Source organism: Sphaerulina musiva, assembly GCF_000320565.1.
Source record: "Sphaerulina musiva SO2202 unplaced genomic scaffold SEPMUscaffold_2, whole genome shotgun sequence".
Classification (NCBI taxonomy): domain Eukaryota; kingdom Fungi; phylum Ascomycota; class Dothideomycetes; order Mycosphaerellales; family Mycosphaerellaceae; genus Sphaerulina; species Sphaerulina musiva.
The window spans coordinates 1,017,325-1,035,902 of NW_016017384.1; the positions used below are offsets into that span (position 1 = coordinate 1,017,325).

The 18,578-nt window shown below is 52.3% G+C and overlaps 7 protein-coding genes across 7 annotated transcripts; 5 read left to right on the top strand and 2 right to left on the bottom strand.

Annotated features, from left to right (window-relative positions):
• Window positions 1–183: 183 nt before the first annotated feature.
• SEPMUDRAFT_38730 (uncharacterized protein) lies at window positions 184–1,419 on the top strand (the record flags this gene model as incomplete). Its single annotated transcript, XM_016908716.1, has 3 exons — window positions 184–450; window positions 535–1,177; window positions 1,235–1,419. The coding sequence occupies 3 exons, from the start codon at window positions 184–186 to the stop codon at window positions 1,417–1,419; spliced, it is 1,095 nt and encodes a 364-aa protein (XP_016763317.1).
• Window positions 1,420–1,857: 438 nt separating this feature from the next.
• Window positions 1,858–4,320, top strand: SEPMUDRAFT_161432 (Fungal_trans-domain-containing protein; the record flags this gene model as incomplete). Its single annotated transcript, XM_016907938.1, has 4 exons — window positions 1,858–2,080; window positions 2,114–3,732; window positions 3,795–4,004; window positions 4,261–4,320. 4 exons carry the CDS (start codon window positions 1,858–1,860, stop codon window positions 4,318–4,320), a joined length of 2,112 nt encoding a protein of 703 aa, XP_016763318.1.
• A 227-nt stretch (window positions 4,321–4,547) lies between these two features.
• Window positions 4,548–7,856, bottom strand: SEPMUDRAFT_59767 (nitrate reductase [NADPH]). Its single transcript, XM_016909505.1, has 2 exons — window positions 5,800–7,856; window positions 4,548–5,736 (listed from the first exon to the last, which is right to left on the bottom strand). The coding sequence occupies exons 1-2, from the start codon at window positions 7,553–7,555 to the stop codon at window positions 4,772–4,774; spliced, it is 2,721 nt and encodes a 906-aa protein (XP_016763319.1). The 5' UTR covers window positions 7,556–7,856; the 3' UTR covers window positions 4,548–4,771.
• Window positions 7,857–8,789: 933 nt separating this feature from the next.
• SEPMUDRAFT_147137 (nitrite reductase) lies at window positions 8,790–12,544 on the top strand. Its single transcript, XM_016904106.1, has one exon. The coding sequence runs from the start codon at window positions 9,079–9,081 to the stop codon at window positions 12,439–12,441; it is 3,363 nt and encodes a 1,120-aa protein (XP_016763320.1). The 5' UTR covers window positions 8,790–9,078; the 3' UTR covers window positions 12,442–12,544.
• Window positions 12,545–12,681: 137 nt separating this feature from the next.
• On the bottom strand, window positions 12,682–14,798 carry SEPMUDRAFT_123542 (UPF0061-domain-containing protein). The gene has a single exon (XM_016901847.1). It carries the CDS (start codon window positions 14,643–14,645, stop codon window positions 12,744–12,746), a length of 1,902 nt encoding a protein of 633 aa, XP_016763321.1. The 5' UTR covers window positions 14,646–14,798; the 3' UTR covers window positions 12,682–12,743.
• Window positions 14,799–15,831: 1,033 nt separating this feature from the next.
• SEPMUDRAFT_147139 (uncharacterized protein) lies at window positions 15,832–16,679 on the top strand. Its single transcript, XM_016904107.1, has 3 exons — window positions 15,832–15,898; window positions 15,964–16,194; window positions 16,242–16,679. The coding sequence occupies exons 1-3, from the start codon at window positions 15,889–15,891 to the stop codon at window positions 16,565–16,567; spliced, it is 567 nt and encodes a 188-aa protein (XP_016763322.1). The 5' UTR covers window positions 15,832–15,888; the 3' UTR covers window positions 16,568–16,679.
• A 431-nt stretch (window positions 16,680–17,110) lies between these two features.
• Window positions 17,111–18,514, top strand: SEPMUDRAFT_59776 (MFS general substrate transporter; the record flags this gene model as incomplete). Its single annotated transcript, XM_016909506.1, has 1 exon — window positions 17,111–18,514. One exon carries the CDS (start codon window positions 17,111–17,113, stop codon window positions 18,437–18,439), a length of 1,329 nt encoding a protein of 442 aa, XP_016763323.1. The 3' UTR covers window positions 18,440–18,514.
• Between the last annotated feature and the right edge of the window lie 64 nt (window positions 18,515–18,578).

The following is an 18,578-nucleotide window of genomic DNA, read 5'->3' on the forward strand; positions in this document are numbered from 1 at the left end:
GGCGGGGCGGGCCTCTCTCCGGATGATACCCGTTGGTAGAGCTAACTGGTTCCAGTCCCAAACATATTTCATCCCACTCTTCATCGGATAAAAGTGATGTGTTTCGACAACGTGCTGAGCGAGAACGACGATAACTATTCCACCGAGGATCATTGAAGTCGTCAGGCGTGTGCCAGCTGGAAGATGCCCATACCGAAGAAGCCACAGACCGACGGCTCTTCCACATTTGAACCGGACCAGTTCTTCGAGACCTGGGCCAAAGAAGACTTCACGCTGCCAATTGACAATGACTTCCGCAAGTTCATCATCAAAGCGTTCGGACTTCGCGTGCGGGATACATACGCCTATAAAGCAACGGCAGAGGTGACGTTAGAGCAAGCGCAGTCACATGTTCAGGCAGGTGGCATTAATGGCTTGCACGCATGGTATCGGGATGGCGAAGGAAAGCCGGTAAGCAGATACATACGCGACGTCGGACTCAAGTGACGAGATCGTCCTCTCATGTCCCGTATATAGTCCTAAGACTCTTTTCAGAGGCCCAATCCAAGTGCCGCCGATATCACTTCCTACACCGACATTTTCCGCCCGACCACTGTAACCTCGAAGGCGCTCACTGCCCTCGGCTCCAATGCAAAGAAAGAGTCTGTCAGAGCGGATATCGCTCAGCATCTGCAAGCCTTGTATGCTCCGCCAGACGCTGCGCGTAAACTTGTTGTGAACAAGTCCAAGCTCCACGTCAATCCGTACTTCGACGTTTCCGCATGGGCGAATCAGAATCTCGAATGGGCAGGACCAGAGGACAACACAGTGAATGTGCGATTCAGTCATGCCATCCTGCCTATCCTGTACCACCACTTCGGTTGTGTATGTCCGTCATACGAAGCGTTGTCGTACATACAGCAGGTCGCAAAAGGAAGGACAATCCTTGATGTAGGAAGTGGAAACGGTTATTGGACCTATATGCTACGAAGGTTGGAGACCAACCCCAAGAAAAAGCTGAATGTGATCGCTGTAGACAATGGGTTGAGCGAGTGGAGAACGATGTGGATAGGCGACACCATCGCGACCGATGGGCACAAGTGGCTGCAACAGAACCAAGGAGGAAAAGACGGCGTGCTCTTGCTTGTATACCCCATGGTAGGACTCGAGTTCACGTCCAAGATGATTAAAGCTTACGGTAAGTCTGAGGCTTCTGGGTCTGCCTCGCCCAATCTCGCTAATTACGTGCTTGCAGACGGTACGACAATAATCTCAGCGGGCGCTCAGAATGCTAGTGGTTTCACGGCTTTTGCGAAAGAAACCATAGCAGATTGGATGGCACGAGAGCTGCCCAATTGGGAGAAGGTACTGCAGGTTCCACTTCCATCATTTCCGGGCAAAGATGAAGCACTCTTCATCTTCGAGAAACGGGACGAGTGATGGTGTCAAAGTGGAGGAAGCCAGGTTGTAGACGAGGGTGTCAATCGAAAAGCTGCATCGCATTCTGCAGTGCTTGTGTCGGACTATCGATCCGCAGACTCTGGTATGGCGGATGCCCTCTGGCTGTATTCAGCATTGATCCATCGCGTGGTTCTTTCTCCCTGCAGCCATCTCTAAATGGTGTCGATTGAGGCTACGACGATTATAGGAACCACCACCACCACCACCCCATGTTGAGCGCCCGAGCTCTACCTTTGTAGCATTTACATATATAATAGGTAGACATACAGCACAGGCATATCTGATTTGCACGAGCACGGCCCTTCCGCCAGTCCAGACCTCGGCAACTCGCGGCTCTTGCTGATCAGAAACAGAGAGGGACCAAAGACCGAACATCCCCACAAGGACTTGTGCAACCCTCGCTCCCCGGGTATAACGATGATGGACATTACGCCCGGGCCCATGCAGGATGCACAGATTGGCATTGATATGCTGGACACTTTGGAGAGTACAGACACCATCCACGATACTGGCCAAGTCCCTGGCGATGCGGAAACCTTGGACCGCTCGACCAACGATATCAACACCAACAACAGTATCGACACCAACGATATCGACACCAACCCACACACTCCCTTGAAGCCATCGGGAAGCCCAACAAGTACGGGAAATAATGACAGTGACCAGAAAGCAGCCAAGCCCAAACAGAAGCGCAACAAGCCCACGCTCTCGTGTCTGGAATGTGTCGAAAGGAAGACGAAATGTGACCGCGTTCGACCATGTTGTCTCGCGTGTATCAAGCGGCAGAGCGCCTGTGTATACACGGCCGTCGCCAATCTGATATTGGCCACATCAGATCGCAAGGGCAGTACTTCTCATCCAAGCAGCAAAGCTACTCATGTCGTCAGGCCGCCCAACAAGGCTCGCCGGACGAGCTTGATGCAGTCACCGTCAGGAACGTACGCCTCGCCAACACTGGCTGACAATGGCTGGCCTTCTCTTGACTCGAAAACATATGGTCCGCCTGTGTCGAACGGCGGCGATCCACCATTCAAGTTCTCGCATATACCAATCTCGCAGCAGCCTACGCCGAGTAATGTCTTCGGCGTGGGCTCGCAGCATCCTTTCTCCAATTACTGGACATGTCAAGGTGGACTGCCAGAGGTCATTACGGTACTCCCTAGTAAAGACCAGGCCGACTTACTTGTGAATAAGTACTTTGACATCTTCGACACCGTGTACCCCTTCCTGCATCGGCGAACATTCTATTCGGACTATGAGACTTTCTGGGCACTGCCGGCGGAAGACAAGGGCAAGACAGATGCCTCCTTGATAGCTTTACATTACGCCATCTATGCACTTGGGACGCAATTCATGCAGTCCACGCCTTTTGAAGAACGATCCCAGACCGCGGAATTCTACTGCTCTGCGGCAAATCAAGCCTTGCGTGTCTATTCGTACCTCAACCGAACGTCAATGCAGGCCATACAAGCAATGCTGCTCATGTCTTACTTTCTCATGAACGACAACCACGCCAGTGATGCGTACGCCTTCGCAGGCATTCATCTGCGTCAAGCCTTTGCGATGCGACTCCATCGAGATCCTGAAATTGTCGTGCCCGAGGCCTCGATATTGGAAAAGCAGCAACGACGGAAGCTGTGGCAGGCAGTATTTTTTCATGATACTTTTCTTACTCTCCTGCTGGAGCTTCCTCCCACAGCAACGCATAGCGACGTCCCAGTCGAATCGCTTTCGGACGAGAATGAGCTCAGCAACGATGGTCTCGACGTATGCCTGGGCTCACATTCCAGAATCGAGAATCTCATGAGCATCAATGTGATTGCGCCCCAGATTCCCGAACCACTCGTACCCCCACAACCGCACCATGTGATTGATGAAGCCACCTCCAAAGCCGACATTGCATACATGCGAGCCATGTGGCACCTGGGTAATCTCGTACAGGACAGTCTCTCGTCTGCACTCGCATTATCCATTCCTGTGGCGAATAGCGTACGGCATAAAGAATCCCTAGTCACCGCATTTCGACGTTTATACAAAAGTTTCCCCTCGCAGCTGACCACACTCGATTACACCATTCTCCAACAACAAGCCGCTACTAATCCTCGAGTGGTGCGGCAAAACCTCTTTCTGACTTCGAATTACTACCACAGTCTCATGCTACTCCACGCTTCGGAAAACCCGGAGCAAGGCGTCGAAGCCAATGTCAAGGCCGCTTTAGAAGCCGCGCACGAAGCTCTGTGCGCCTTTTTCAAACTATGGGGCTTGTTTGAATTCGAAGCAGTGGTTTGGTGGGTAAGTAATTCCCGACCGCAGCTTTTTTTTTTCTTTTTCGCATCTCTAACTTATCCACCAAGGCTTTCCAACACCGAGCATTCTCCGAATCTTTACTTCTAGCCAAATTTCTCGCCCTTTCCTCCTCCTCCTCGGAAGATTCGGATGAAATTTACACCAAAGCTCGAGAAGATATCCGTCGAATGTTGGAGATTATGGAAAGATATGGTGGGAATGTAGAGATGCATCAGACGAGGAAAAATGTTCTGCATGAGGCGTATATGAGAATTGTCGTGAGAAGGCATCATCATCGATCTTCGAATAGTGGTGGGGAAGATTATCGGGAGCTTTCTTCTCGTCGTGATGATGATGATGATGGAGATGTTCCTCGGCTTGATGGGTCTTGATGATACGTGAGTTTGGTTGTTTCCCAATCTCAGGAGTAATCCCTTAAGGTAGTGGTGCATGTAATAAGCACATTTCAAGAGTTGGGGGCAGAGATGGAACGACAGCAGCAGCAGCAGCAGCAATAGATTATATCATGTACAGAAGCATCAGCAGCAGCAAAAGAAAAATCACGACCTCGCTACAAATCAAAACGTAAGGTAGTCTTACCTCCTATCAGATTTTCCGCCGCCAGAAGCGCTGACAGCAATATATGTACTCGTCTCATGGTACCTGGTAGGGAGCAGCTAGATCGAGATGCAATGGAAAGAAAATGGTTAGGTACCTCAGGTATGAATTCATGCTTTCAGGTATGAGTCGAAACGTGCTTGTTTGCTTGTCTGGATTGAACTGATGCTGTGGATGGTAGGTAAGGTAAGGTAGAAACCTCTCTCTCTGTTTGCACTATTTTTCACTTCATAGATACATACATTTGAATAAATCGCCCGTGTCATAAAAAAATATCATTTGGAAGATGCAGCCACCACGCGTTTCTGTTTCATCTCATCTCATCTCCTTCAAACGCCAAACTGCCAGAACGCTGTGCAGTGCTGAGCTGAGCCGCAGCCGTAGCCGCAGCTCCAAAAAAACAAACCACTCTCAACAAAAAAAACCCCTAAAAAAACATCAACTCCTCATCCCTCCACCCCAACTCCCTCAGCGCCGTATGACAACTCTTCTCCAACGCCTCCGGTCCACAAATCAACACCATAGCCTCCCCATCCCTCCTCCCCTCTTCTTCATTTCTCCTCTCTCCCACAAACTCCCCCAACAACTCCCTCGAAATCCTCCCTCTCCTCCCCTCCCAACCCTCGCCCGCCTGCGTCAACGTATACACCAACTGCAACTTCTCCGGATAATTCTGTGCAAAAGAGTCCAATTGGGATTTACACAAAATATCCTCTTCCAATCGATTTCCATCGAGAACGAGACATTTTGTAGAGTCGGAGGGGTTGAGGAGGATGGAGCGTAATACTTGGAAAATCGGCGTGATGCCTGATCCGGCGCAGATCATGTAGAAGGTTTTTATGAGGGACAGAGGTGGTGGGGGTTGGGAGTTGAGGGAGACGAGACCGGGGCCGAGATAGGTGAATTTTCCTATGGGGCCTTTGAAATCGACGAAGTGGCCTAGAGGGAGGGAGTCTAGCGCGAGGGACATTTTGCCTCCTCCTTCTGCTTGACTTCCTGCTGCGGATGGACCGGATGCTGCGGGACGGGCAAAGTAGATTTTGACGAGAATTTCCATGGTGCCGCATTGCGAGGGAGAGGAAATGGGTGTATAACTTCGAATGATGGCTTCGCGGGTGACGGGGTCGCGGAGACGCATCATGAGATGTTGACCGATGGGGAGACCGAGAGTTTGCGTGTCGTGGTCGAGTTGGAAAGTGAAAATTCGAGTGTCCCAGGAAATGGTTTTTTTGGAGGTTAAAATGGCTTTTTTCCAGGTTCGGGGGTCGAGGAATGTTGGGGAGGTGGATTTGGTGTCTTCTTGGATGGTTTCGCCGGCGAGAGCGGCGCGGCCGGTGGAGTCGAGGGTGCCGATGTGGTAGGAGGGCATCATGGATTTGGCTGTTTCGCTGTCTGTTGGGAAATGTTAGTGTTGAGGAAGAAAAAAGACAAAAGTGCAGAGTAGGAATAACTTACGGATTGCCATGAATTCATCTGTACTGTCCAATCCAGCGGCAGAGATGATACTCGATGCACCACCGGGGTGATCTTTCATGAATGCTGTACCATCAAAAACTTCGCCATTCACGACAAACCATGGTGCAGCCTCATTATCATGTTTCCGTAAATCGTCAATGGTGATTTCCCGCTTCACGTCGTCTCTGGTCATCTTGACCTCCTGTGCGGCCTCGGTCACGGGCTCTTCGGCATTCTCGCCTCCAATTTGCTCGCCCCAGTATCCATTCGTGAGGTTGCCACCAGATTTCTTGACGCGCTCCATCCAGCCTCCGGGCATCAGAGCAGGCTGTGTGGGATGCTCAAAGCGCAAGTAGTCGCCTTCTTTCGCAATCGTGACTCGATACCAGGGATTGTTCATCATCCCCAGCACACTCCAGTACATGTCGCGAGGCTGCAGATTCATGCTTTCATCCATCGCTCGCACCAGAATGTCCTTGGAGTCCGCTAGCTCCGAGACGGCAATGTCCAGATTCCAGAAGCACCAACAAAAACTGGCTTCGCGCCAGTCCAGGTCAACTGTGCCTCCGTACAATTTGCGAGGTGAGGCTTCCCGATATCGATCCTCTGCATAGTCGATGTTGGCTAGTCGCCACGTCTTGCCCTTGTCGAGGGAGATTTCCACTCGGGTCACGCGGCGACCTCCACCGCCATATGCGTAGCCTTTGACACGGTACTTGTCGGGCGCGCCGACCAGCCCCAACTGTTCTTCGTGAGCAGGGTATGCCAAGGCGGAGTTGGTGCTCAGGTCATAGATGGCGTATCGCTCATCGATCCACCATTTCGGGTTGTTGGCAGATTCTTCTGGCGATACCATGGTTGGCAGCACGCGGTTGTCGTAAATGTGGTACCAGTTGTCACTCGGCTCAGCCGTGATGATCAGTTTCTTCAGCCACTTGACACTTCGACCTCCAATCTGACCAGGAATGACCACTCGCAACGGCTTTCCGTGGTCAGGTCGTAGCATTTCACCGTTCATTTTGTGAGCCAACATCATGCCTTTGTTCTCGTCCATGGCCCAGTTGAGCTTGACGGATGTGCCATAGTAGCCATTGGGCAGTTTGTCTGCACCCTCCATGCACACGTACTTGGCACCTCGTTTGGGCTTGGCCTTGCGGAGAACATCACCGAGGACGACACCAGTCCAGAGAGCGGTTGATACGCCAGCCGCGCCCCACGAGAAGCCTTTTGTCTTCCGGACGACGTTCTGTTCTTTCCGTCTGTTACCAGCACAGACGAGCGTAATGGGGTATGTGTGCTGCTCATACTGTTCCAGCAGATCGGCGAGGGTCATGGTGATGGGGTTTTCGACCATGCCTTCGATCGAAAAGGTCCAGTTGGGAATGGCATCGTCCTCGACTTGTGGAACATGGCCATGGTTGCGAACGTAGAACAACTCGGGACTTGTCAAGAAGCCTTCGTTGTAGAGGTCGGAAAGGGGTGCTTCGACATTGAAGGGGTGTACACCAGTGAGACGAATCAGTCGAGGGTCTCTCGGTAGCCAGCTATCGGGTGTCTTTTTGTCGATTTCGAGCACTTCTGTGGGGGCTGCACTTTTAGGCGGGAGCGGGAAGTTGACGTCGCCGCCTTGTATGGAATCATCATCTGCCTTGTCGCTCGCACTCGACTCGGATTGAGAATCTGGCGGGGTAGGAGGGAGGTCGGCAGGGATGCGCCTCATATGCTTGTCTTCTGCAGTTAATTGAGATTCTGCCATGGTGGATATCGATTGGGATTGAGCGAAGAGCAATAAGATGGCGAACACAAGTAGCGCTGCAGAAGAACGGTAGGGTAGGGTAGGGTAGGGGGTAGGTAAAATAGGTGATGGTGGTGGTGGTTGAAACGATCAACAGGTCAAGCAGTCAAAACACCTCATATGCGCAATGATGTTTGTCAGAGCAGGACGAGGAGGGTTTGAGGGTTTGAGGGTTCGAGGGTAGTGGTGGCAATGGAGACTGGAGAGAGTCATCCAAGGGGACTCGATGTACACGATGCCAACCTTGGTGAGTCCTTTTTGCAAGGAGAGCGTCTCGCCTCCACGGTTGAGAGGAGATAGAGAGTAGTAGGAGGGACTTATTAATTACAATGACGGAGACTCGGATCGCGAGGAGATGCAGAGTAAAAGCAAGTGGGCTATAGTCTCCTCATCAGCGTTACCTCTTAACTCCTAGCACGATGCTGACTGTACGCGACAGGTGAGTGAATGTGAGTGAGGAAGAGGTTGTTTTACTTGTTTTACTTGTTTTACCGCGGAGGCCCATGAACTTTTGGCGGTTGTTTGCAGGGATCATGCGCAGTCTGCACACTCCTCCGCCGAACCACTGAAACGACTGTTTTCTTATCGACAAAACGCCCAAAGAGGCATGGTTGCCCAGCAGGAAAAGGCTGGGCAACACCTTCTAGCCTCCAACACTATTTAACGATCCTTTTTCTCGAATATGGGCGTCTTTTTGGAGCAGTGGACGCTTTATAACTGTTATTGTACAACTTCCAGCGCGCTCAATTGTCGCCGGAGAAAGGTGTTTTTCGGTACAAATTGGCTTCAAGACTTCCTTGCGGCGCGCAGGAGGTGACGAGGAGCGTCAACGGCCACGGCTGTGCGGAAGTCTTGACTTTTTACTTAATAAACCCTTCTCCGGTTTCCGGCACTTCTTCACTCACGTGTATGCCAAGCATGGTCCGTGCATAAAATGCTTAGCTAAACGTCTTCTATTGGAAATAGAATTATATTATTATACACAAGTCGTGCCCGTAATCGTGTTGGTGCGATAAGGAATATACATACGGTCTGGCCCTGCGCTCCTTATCAGTACGAATCCATCCATCTTCACACATCTCACCCACGTCTGTACCACATTTTCCCCCATCCCTCGGAGAAGCTAAAACAACGCCCAAATCCACGCCTTTCTCACTTGTTGTGGTCATTTCGAGCTCGCTGTATGGTCAGCCACCGCTCACCATGCTGCTTGCTTCTTCCCCCTTTTCCGGTGCCACGCGGCCATTGGATGCTCTACTCTCCTCGACTCTGGAGATAGCTGATTGACTTCCCACTTCATCAGCCTAGTCTGGAGTCTTGGCTCCGTCTGATAGATAGGTCATGTATACCCGCTCTCGCTCCATTGTTGGTGTTGTAAGTCTGCGACCTCTTCTCTTCCACCTTCTTCATCTTCTTCTTTTTCCTTTCCTTACTGCTCATCCTGCCTCCTGCTCGTAATCTGGCTGTGAGAAGTGTAGGCAAACATGAGCAACAGCGAGTGGAACGACCCCGAGGCAAACGTCCTCCCCGAAAAGGTCGAGAAGTTGGAGCAAAATGGAGAGATTCCACATGGCACAAACAGAAAGAGGATCGTGGTCGTAGGCCTGGGTATGGTCGGCATTGCCTTTATCGAGAAGCTCCTGAAGCTGGACGTCAAGAGAAGGGAGTACGATATCACAGTCATTGGGGACGAGCCCCATTTGGCATACAACAGAGTCGGCTTGACGAGCTTCTTCCAACACAGAGAAGCCGAGAATCTATATCTCAACCCAGCTTCATGGTATGCTTCGATGCCAGAGGGCTCGTTGTCATACCATCTCAACACCTTGGTCTCATCGATCGACACGGCGAAGAAGACTGTCGAGACTGTCAAGGGCGACACTGTGCCATACGATATCCTGGTGCTAGCCACCGGGTCGAACGCACTCTTACCACGACATACGCCCGGCCACGACGCCAATGGAGTCTTTGTATACCGCACACTCGAGGACTTGCAAAAGCTGATTGACTTCTCCGCCACCAAAAAGGGCACAGTAGGTGCCGTGGTTGGTGGAGGCTTGCTCGGTCTCGAGGCCGCCAAAGCCATGATGGACCTCGAAGAGTATGGCAAGGTCAAGCTCATCGAACGAAACCGATGGGTGCTCAGCCGACAACTCGACGGCGACGCAGGTGGCATGGTAGTCGAACAGGTCCGACAGCTCGGGCTGGACGTCCTATTGAGCAAGAGGGTGGGCAAGATCACGACAGACGACGGCAACAACGTGACGGGAGTGGTCTTTGAAGACGGCGAAGAGATGGAATGCTCCACAATATGCTTCGCTATTGGCATCAAGGCCCGAGATGAACTGGCACGGAAGGCGGGAATCAAGTGCGCCGATCGCGGCGGCGGTATCATCGTGAATGAGGATCTTCTGACATCAGAAAAGGATGTTTACGCCATTGGCGAGTGTGCCAGCTGGGAAAGCCAGACCTTTGGCCTGATCGCCCCTGGCGTCGAAATGGCAGACGTCCTGGCTTTCAATCTGACCCAAGCCAAATTACATGCCTATCGGAAGTTCAAGAGGCCCGACTTGAGCACCAAGCTCAAGTTGCTGGGCGTCGAAGTGGCAAGCTTTGGCGACTTCTTTGCCGATCGAGACGGCCCCAAGAACCTACCCAAAACCCGCGGCGCGAAGAAGGAAGGTCTGGAGGCGACAGACCGGGTCGACTCGGCCAAAGCATTGACAGATGGTCCTCCGCCAGCTCCAGTGAAAGCACTGACGTACAAGGACCCGTTCCAGCAAATCTACAAGAAATATCTCTTTACACTGGATGGCAAGTACCTTTTAGGTGGCATGATGATTGGTGATACCAAAGACTACGTGAAGCTCGTCCCTATGGTCAAGAATCAGAAGCCACTGGAAGTGTCTCCCTCGGAATTCATCATCGGTAAGCAATCTGGCGACGACGATGCCGATGACCTCGACGACGACACTCAAATCTGCTCGTGTCACAACGTGCTGAAAGGCGATGTGGTGAAGAGCGTCAAGGATGGCACGTGCAAGTCGATCGGTGATGTGAAGTCGTGCACCAAGGCGGGAACGGGCTGTGGTGGATGTATGCCACTCGTGCAGACCATCTTCAACAAAACCATGGCTTCCATGGGTCAAGAAGTCAAGAACCATCTGTGCCCGCACTTTGAATACTCACGAGCAGATCTGTTCAACATCATCTATGTCAAGAAGTTACAGACGTTTGGCGAGGTGATGAAGCATGCAGGAAAGGAACCCGACTCTGCTGGATGTGAAGTGTGCAAGCCGGCCATTGGATCGATTCAAGCATCTCTCTACAATAAGCATCTTCTCGACGATGACCGACGAGGTTTGCAAGATACCAACGACCGTTTCTTGGCGAACATTCAGCGTAACGGCACGTTCTCCGTGGTGCCGCGAGTGTCAGGAGGTGAAATCACGGCCGAGAAACTCATCGTCATTGGCACAGTAGCGAAGAAATTCGGACTCTACTGCAAAATCACTGGTGGGCAACGAATCGACATGTTTGGCGCCAAGAAGAATGACCTCCCACTGATCTGGCGAGAACTGATCGATGGCGGCCTCGAATCCGGACACGCCTACGCCAAGAGTCTGCGAACCGTCAAGTCTTGCGTGGGCACCACGTGGTGTCGATTCGGTGTGGGCGACTCGGTCGGCATGGCGGTACGTCTCGAGGAGCGTTACAAGAGTATCCGTGGTCCCCACAAGTTCAAGGGTGGTGTGTCCGGTTGCGTACGCGAGTGTGCAGAAGCGCAAAACAAGGATTTCGGCCTCATCGCAACCGAAAAGGGCTTCAACATCTTCGTGGGTGGCAATGGTGGTGCAAAGCCACGACACAGCGAGCTTCTCGCCAAGGATGTCGTACCAGACGACGTGATTCCCATCTTGGACCGTTATTTGATGTTCTACATCCGCACTGGCGACAAGCTGCAGCGCACAGCGCGCTGGCTCGAGAACCTCCCCGGCGGCATCAAGTACCTTCAAGAAGTCGTCCTCGAAGACAAACTCGGCATCGCAGCGGAACTGGAAAAGCAAATGGAAGAAATGGTCGGCTCCTTCTTCTGCGAATGGACCGAAACGCTCAACAACCCCAAGAAAATGGCTCTCTTTAAACAATTCGGCAACTCTGACGAATACGTCGACGGCATGGACATGGTCCCCGAACGCACGCAAACGCGCCCGGCACACTGGGCCAAAGAGTCCGCCACACAAGATTTCCGAGGCACACAATGGAGCACTCTAGCCTGGCAACCGCTCGCACGCTCCGACCAATTCGTCGACACGGAAACGGGCTCCAGCCTACCCGTCAAGCGCGGCGACACGCAACTCGCGATTTTCAAAGTCAAAGGCAAATACTACTGCACGCAACAAATGTGTCCGCACAAACGCGCCTTTGTCCTCAGCGACGGCCTCATTGGCGAAGACTACAAAACCGACAAACTCTGGGTCTCGTGTCCCTTGCACAAGCGCAACTACAGCATGAAAGGCGACGACGCAGGAAAATGCGGCAATGACGAAACCGTCAACATTGCCACTTTCCCCGTCGAAGCTCGCGATGATGGAATGGTATATGTCAAATTACCGCCCGTGGACGAACTCGATGGCGTCTTGGGCACGGCGAAATGGAAAGTCACCAAGGAAGAGACGGAGGCGGAGCCTGAATTTGCGAAATTGGATGCGAGGCTCGCCAAGACTCAAAAGGGTCGGAAAGGCGTGCAGGCGAGTCATTTGCCCAAAGGGTTGGGTGCCGAGGGGAAGGCGAGGGCGATTTTGGCCGGTGGGGAGAGAGGGACTGGTGGGGGAATGGATTGGTAGGTAGGTACCTGAGATTTGATAGATATATACCATATAGGACGGGATCCTTGGCGCTGTTGTAATTATGAATCATGTAGACGGGACTCTCTGATGTTTTGACGACAAATCGAAATTTTGCATACCTACCTACCTCCTACCTCCTAGGTACCTACCTTACCTGGTGAAGTTCAATTCTATTACCAAATTCACATGCTCCTGTAGAGAGATGCGTAGGTAGTTACCTAATTTATAAAGAAACCCGCCAGTCATATCTCATTAGGTCAGGTAGGTAGATATAAAAGCTAGGTAGTCTCTAATTTAACCTACGAACTACACGAACACTGCATAGCACGTTGATACCTCGGAACATCCCCCGTCCATCGATCCTGCACCTCTTTACTACCACCAACATCTTCCCACACATCAGCAAAAGGATCCAAAGCCATGAGCATGACCTGATTCAAAATGTCTCGATTACCCTTCTTCTCCACCTCTGTAATGACCTCATCCAGAATCCAAGATCTTGGTACAAAATTCGGATTCACGGCCTTCATGGCCGCAATTCGTTCGGTGCGAGCTTCTTCGGAACTGGGCCAGTCTTGGAGAATTCGGGTTCGCCAGCGTGTGAGCCAGGTTGCGAGGCGGTCGCGGGCTTGGTCTTCGGTGAGGCTGACGAGGCTTCCGAGACCTTCGTGGTGGAAGAAGCGGCCGGCGACTTCTTTGGCTTTGGCGTGGCTGTCAATGTCTACCATGCTGATGTTGCTGAGACGGCGGAAGGTGTGGTTGAAGTCGAGTTCGAGAGCTTCAAGGGTATCGAGGAGTTGGGAGTAGAGGTCTTTGAAATCACTCTCTTTGGTCTGTTTTAGGCCGAGGCGAGCTGTCATGAGACGCTTGTACTCTGCTAGAAACACTGCCTCGTACTCTTCCTTGACACGGTCAATGATGGTCTCTGCACGCTTGATGAGCTCGTCTGCGCGCTCTTTTCGAACACCTTGTGTCACGAATTCTTCGTCGTCTACCCATGATCCTGCGCCAATCAGCTCCCCCAAAGCTTCGGCGAGTCGAATGAGATTCCACCAGATAATACTCGGCTGATTCTTGTATGAGTAGCGGAGCATGTGATCGTCGTGATTCGGCGTGTAATTCGGGTCGAAATTGTCGAGGAAAGCAAAGGGCCCAAAGTCGATGGACAGGCCATAGATGGATGTATTGTCTGTGTTCAGCACTCCGTTCATGAAGCCATACGCTTGCCATGCGGCTACAGTCTTTGCATTCCGTCGAGCCACCTCGCGGAACAGTCGAGCATAGCGATTCTCCGCAACTTCTGCTTCTCCTTGCACTTCTTCCTTTGCTACGCCTCGACTCACCTCCACAACGTCCTTCGCCTCGGTCGTGGGCACTCTCCCAGGCAGATTCTGCCATCCAGCGAACACGTCCTCGGCAACATAGTCTGCCAGCTTCCTGAGCATATCTCGGTCTCCCCGTGATCGCGGCAGGTCGAATGTGCCAAAGCGGATCCAGGATTCGGCGAATCGTGCCACAATTGCAGCCGGTTCCGTTGTTTCTCTTCGGATCCTCTCTTCGGGTCCCAAGGTCAAACTGAGCGCTCTGGTGGATGGTATACCGAGCGCATTCAGAGCTTCGCTGACTACGAACTCTCGGATGCTACTTCGCACCACCGCCTTGCCGTCTGCGAAGCGCGAGTATGGTGTCTTGCCGGCGCCCTTGAGCTGAATCTCATATCGCCGACCAGTGACCGGGTTGGTGGTCTCGAAGAGCGATATAGCCCGTCCATCTCCCAGCTGGCCAGCCCACGACCCGAATTGGTACCCTCCATAACACTGAGCCCACGGATATATGTCCTTGTCGCTCGGCTCATCACCGTCGAGTGTCACGATGTGCTCTCCCGCGACGGTCTTTTTGAAGTCATCCGTGGTGACTGACGCCGGGTCGATGGCCAAATCTCTCAAGGCTGCTTTGGAGACGGCCACCAGCTCGGACTGGCTGAAGGGCTCTGGACGGACATAGGTGTAGGCGGCATTCCGCACCAGTCGCGGGCCCAGCGCTTTCCGCTCCGCCCTGTGAGAGGCTGCCGGGGTGGGGAATTCGGCGTCGGCGGGCAGTTTGGAGGTGAAGTTGTTGCTCTTGGGCAAGTCGCGGATGCTGAAGGTCGTCTTCTGGTCGGCGGCGGGAGGCGCATTGCCCACGAGATGGAGATTCGCCATGGTCGTCAGTCGGCGCTGTGCCTGACGAGAATGTGTTTCTAGGGAGGCTGATCGTAAGGGCAACACGGCGCGATGCATTCAAGCTGAGAGATGGATTTCGTTGACTATGTAAGGCACATCATGTACTGTAGAGTATGTTCGCCTCGGTGCCACCTCATCTCGCCTCCTCCAATCGCTTCGCGGTGGTGGGTGAATAGATTGCAATCGGTTGCCATCCATCGCACGTCATCGTCGTCGGCACAACCTACCGAGGAGGTATATGCACACATCAGATAAGATGATCTACCCGTGCGGCTTGGCCCCGGTGAAGCTCCGGAGATTTTACTTCTCCATTGCCATCACAACCACCGCCTACTTCCACCACATCAGAGGTATTGTTACCTACACATCTCATTGCCAACGAACCACTTCCATCAGCAAGTATCCCGTCTTCTGTGCTCTCCAGGATCGTTCGCAACTCCGACATGAACCTTTCTTCCATACAGCCACTCGAACACGACCGATCGCCAGGATGAACAGAGGCAACATCCCGGGCTTCTATTATGACGAAGAGAAAAAAAAGTATTTCAAGATCACAGCCAACCATGCGGCCCCAGTCAACGCGAGATACTCCATGGCCAACGTCCAGCGTGAACAGCGAGAGAAGCGCGATCTCAAGAAGAGGAAAAAGGAAGAGCAACTCGTTCGCACGCAAACGGTCCATCGCGCTGCTGTGCTCCAGAATCCTTTGCTCAGTACGGCATTGAAGCGAGAAATCGGGCTTTGTACAGCTCAAAATCTACGCTCCTCCCGGGACGATGCCATCGTCGGCAGCCTCGAGTATGGTCGAATCCATCCACGCGTCGAGGACTTTCAAACGTGGCCCCTGGTTGTAGACGCGGCGGTACATCAAGACCGTATGCTGCTTGCTACAGGTACCTCAAACCAGGCAGGAGCCGCTTGCGTGGCCTCATACGAATGGGACGACAGTATCAGTGGTGTGCACCATCTCAAAGAGCAGCGACCTTTCGTGGCCCTGCCTGGCGCATTCGTGTCGATGCAGCATGTTAGCTCTATGCTCTTTGTGGTCACCGAACACAAGGATGCGATGTACTTCTATTTGGGACCCTCGGATCCTCTAGATGTTTCTCCTGGTGTACTACATCCCAAGTTGAAGTCTACCGTCAAGGCTCATGCTTGCGCATATGAGCCCTATACCCATAACATCGCTTTCGCTGGCTTAGGCTTGCGAGCGGCCAACGGTATGAGCCCAGGTAAGACCTCGAACCGGCGATGAGAGAAGTATGACCCTCCGCAAGCCAAAGCTAACGCGCTGTAGGTTACCTCGGGGGCTGTGAATTCACAGACTCAATGGAAAGCTTCGCAGTGACCTGGCTTCAGCCCAATGTGCTTGCCTATGGTCTACAGAGCAGGACGGGCCATCACACAACAGCACACACTGTGCGTCTGTGGGATGTTCGAGTTGGCACTGGCCCGAGTCCAGCCAACTCCTCAAACAGGATTGAGCGATGGCACCGGGTGACTGGCCTTGAGAGATCGGGACCGGATGGTAAGCAGAACATTCGAGCAGAAAATAGCTCCGCTGACGATGAGTAGATCAACACCTGCTTGTCACAAGTAACAAAGACATCAGTTTGTATGATCTCCGCATGCAGTCACCAGATGGACCGCCGCTGCTTACGATTGCGCACACATCAGTGGGTGCCCAACTCAATTTTGCAGTACATGGCGATCTCATAGCTGCTACAGATGAGCTGTTCAAGGTCCAGGTGTACTCACTGCGTACCAGTCGACATCTCAGAACATTGGGGACACACACATTCAGTACACCACCGAGCCAGCTTCGATGGCAGGAGAACAAAAGGGGCTCACCGTATCTCCAAGCCTGCCAAAATAACGCTGTGCACAAATGGGCGTATTGAAGCTTACCTACTTGGTACTCGTGTTGTTTGGCGGGAGTCTTTACAACATGAGTATGCTTTGTAACATCCTCTTCTATAACATTCAACGCACCATACCTGTGTGTTCTTAGCGCCAAATAGACTTTCCCCATTTTGAAGCTCTCCGCGCGTCATCGTCGTGTGACGCGGGTACATGTATAATGCTGAATATTATAATATACATGTGTAGTTCCTGTAGGAACAAAGCGAAATCATCACCACCACGACCTCAAAAAACACAACAATCTTGACGCGGCACTCACCATGCCACCAGAGCGTCGAGGGTCCACGACGAAGACTGAAGCTCGCGGGCACGATACTAGAGGTAGCACCACCACCACCCATCATCATCATCAGCAGCAAGACGAAAACGCCACAACAAGCGAAACGGAACCTCTACTACACAACAACCACACTCATCATCACCCCATCGATTCCGAAACCGAAACCGCCGACGAACGCGAACTTCTCACATTTACAAAAAATGACCCGGAAAATCCCAAAAACTGGTCCCACACCACCAAAATGCTCAACGTAGCCACCATCGCCTCCATGGCCGTCCTCTCGCCTCTCGCCTCGAGCATGTTCACGCCCGGAATCGACCAAATCGCAAAAGGATTACACACGTCCACCAATTCCGTCATAGCCTGCTCGACGGGGTTTGTGGTAATGTTGGGGATCGGACCTCTCGTACACGCACCACTCAGCGAGACGGTGGGGAGACGAAGGATGTATTTGTCGTGTTTTGGAATTTTTACCGTGTTGCAAATTCCGTCGGCGTTGGCGCCGAATGTGGAGACGTTGATTGTCATGAGGACGCTCGCGGGGTTTTTTGGTTCCGTGTCGATTGCGAATGGTGGAGGGAGTTTGTCGGATATGTTTGAGGCGAATCAACGGGCGGGGATTTTTGGTTGGTATCTTTTGGGTCCTCTGATGGGTCCTCTGATGGGTCCGTTGTTTGGAGGAGTGATTGTGCAAAGGTTGGATTGGAGATGGATTTTTTGGATTCTCTCCATCGTGTGCTGTATGAGCACGGCGAGTGCGTTTTTCTTCTTGCGAGAAACTTATGCGTCCATGATTCTCTCGGCGCGCAAAAGACGGTTGGAAAAATTGAACTGCACTCCTCACAAATACCGTTTTGAAGGCGAAGATTCTCGATCCCTCTTCCTCAAACTCCGCTCCTCCCTCACGCGACCTCTTCGAATTCTCATCCAACCCATCGTCCTCACCATGTCCACCTATCAAGCCATTCTCTTCGCAACCACCTACTCTCTCTACACCAATTTCCAACCCATCTACCAAGGAATCTACCACTTCAGCACCGAACAAGTCGGTCTCGCCTACCTCGGTCCCGGGCTCGGTTTTCTCTTCTGCGTCTGGTTCATCGTGCCTCGAATCGACACCGTCTACAATGCTCTGACCGCCTCCCGCACCAAATCCGGCACACACGGCGTGCCCGAATTTCGTCTCCCGTTGGCAAATATCGGAAGTGTATTCATTCCGGCTTCGCTCTTCATGTTCGCGTGGTCGGTCGCTGACCATCGTCCGTGGATACTCAGTATGGTCGCTGCTTTCTTTTACGGAATCGGTCAAGTCATCATTTTGAATTCCACCACGAATTACTACATTGACTGTTTTGAAAAATACGCGGCGTCGGCGATTGCTGCGGGAGCGCTGTTTCGGTCCGTCGTGGGGGGGATTGTGCCCTTGTTTGCGCCTGCGCTGTTTGAGCGGCTGGGGTATGGATGGGGGATTAGTGTGTTTGGATTTTTGGCATTGGCGATTGCGCCGGCTCCGTTGGCCTTTTATTACTATGGGGGTCGGGTGAGAGAGAGGTTTCGGATAGAGCTGTAGGTTGTCTTGTCTTTGTGTTTACGTATTCTGCATGGCATTTTCAGGAGCTACAGTGCTGGCATACCGGAGTCATATCAGCGACAGAATCTTTTTTCATTCTCATTTTCGCAGGCTGCAGCAGTCTCATTGGACGTCTACC

Coding starts and splice junctions, on each gene's coding strand:
- SEPMUDRAFT_59767 (XM_016909505.1), bottom strand. CDS start 7,555: ATGGCAGAATCTCAATTAACTGCAGAAGACAAGCATATGAGGCGCATC. Junction 5,737..5,799: donor AGATGAATTCATGGCAATCC/GTAAGTTATTCC, acceptor ATTTCCCAACAG/ACAGCGAAACAGCCAAATCC.
- SEPMUDRAFT_147137 (XM_016904106.1), top strand. CDS start 9,079: ATGAGCAACAGCGAGTGGAACGACCCCGAGGCAAACGTCCTCCCCGAA.
- SEPMUDRAFT_123542 (XM_016901847.1), bottom strand. CDS start 14,645: ATGGCGAATCTCCATCTCGTGGGCAATGCGCCTCCCGCCGCCGACCAG.
- SEPMUDRAFT_147139 (XM_016904107.1), top strand. Junction 16,195..16,241: donor TGAGAGATCGGGACCGGATG/GTAAGCAGAACA, acceptor GACGATGAGTAG/ATCAACACCTGCTTGTCACA.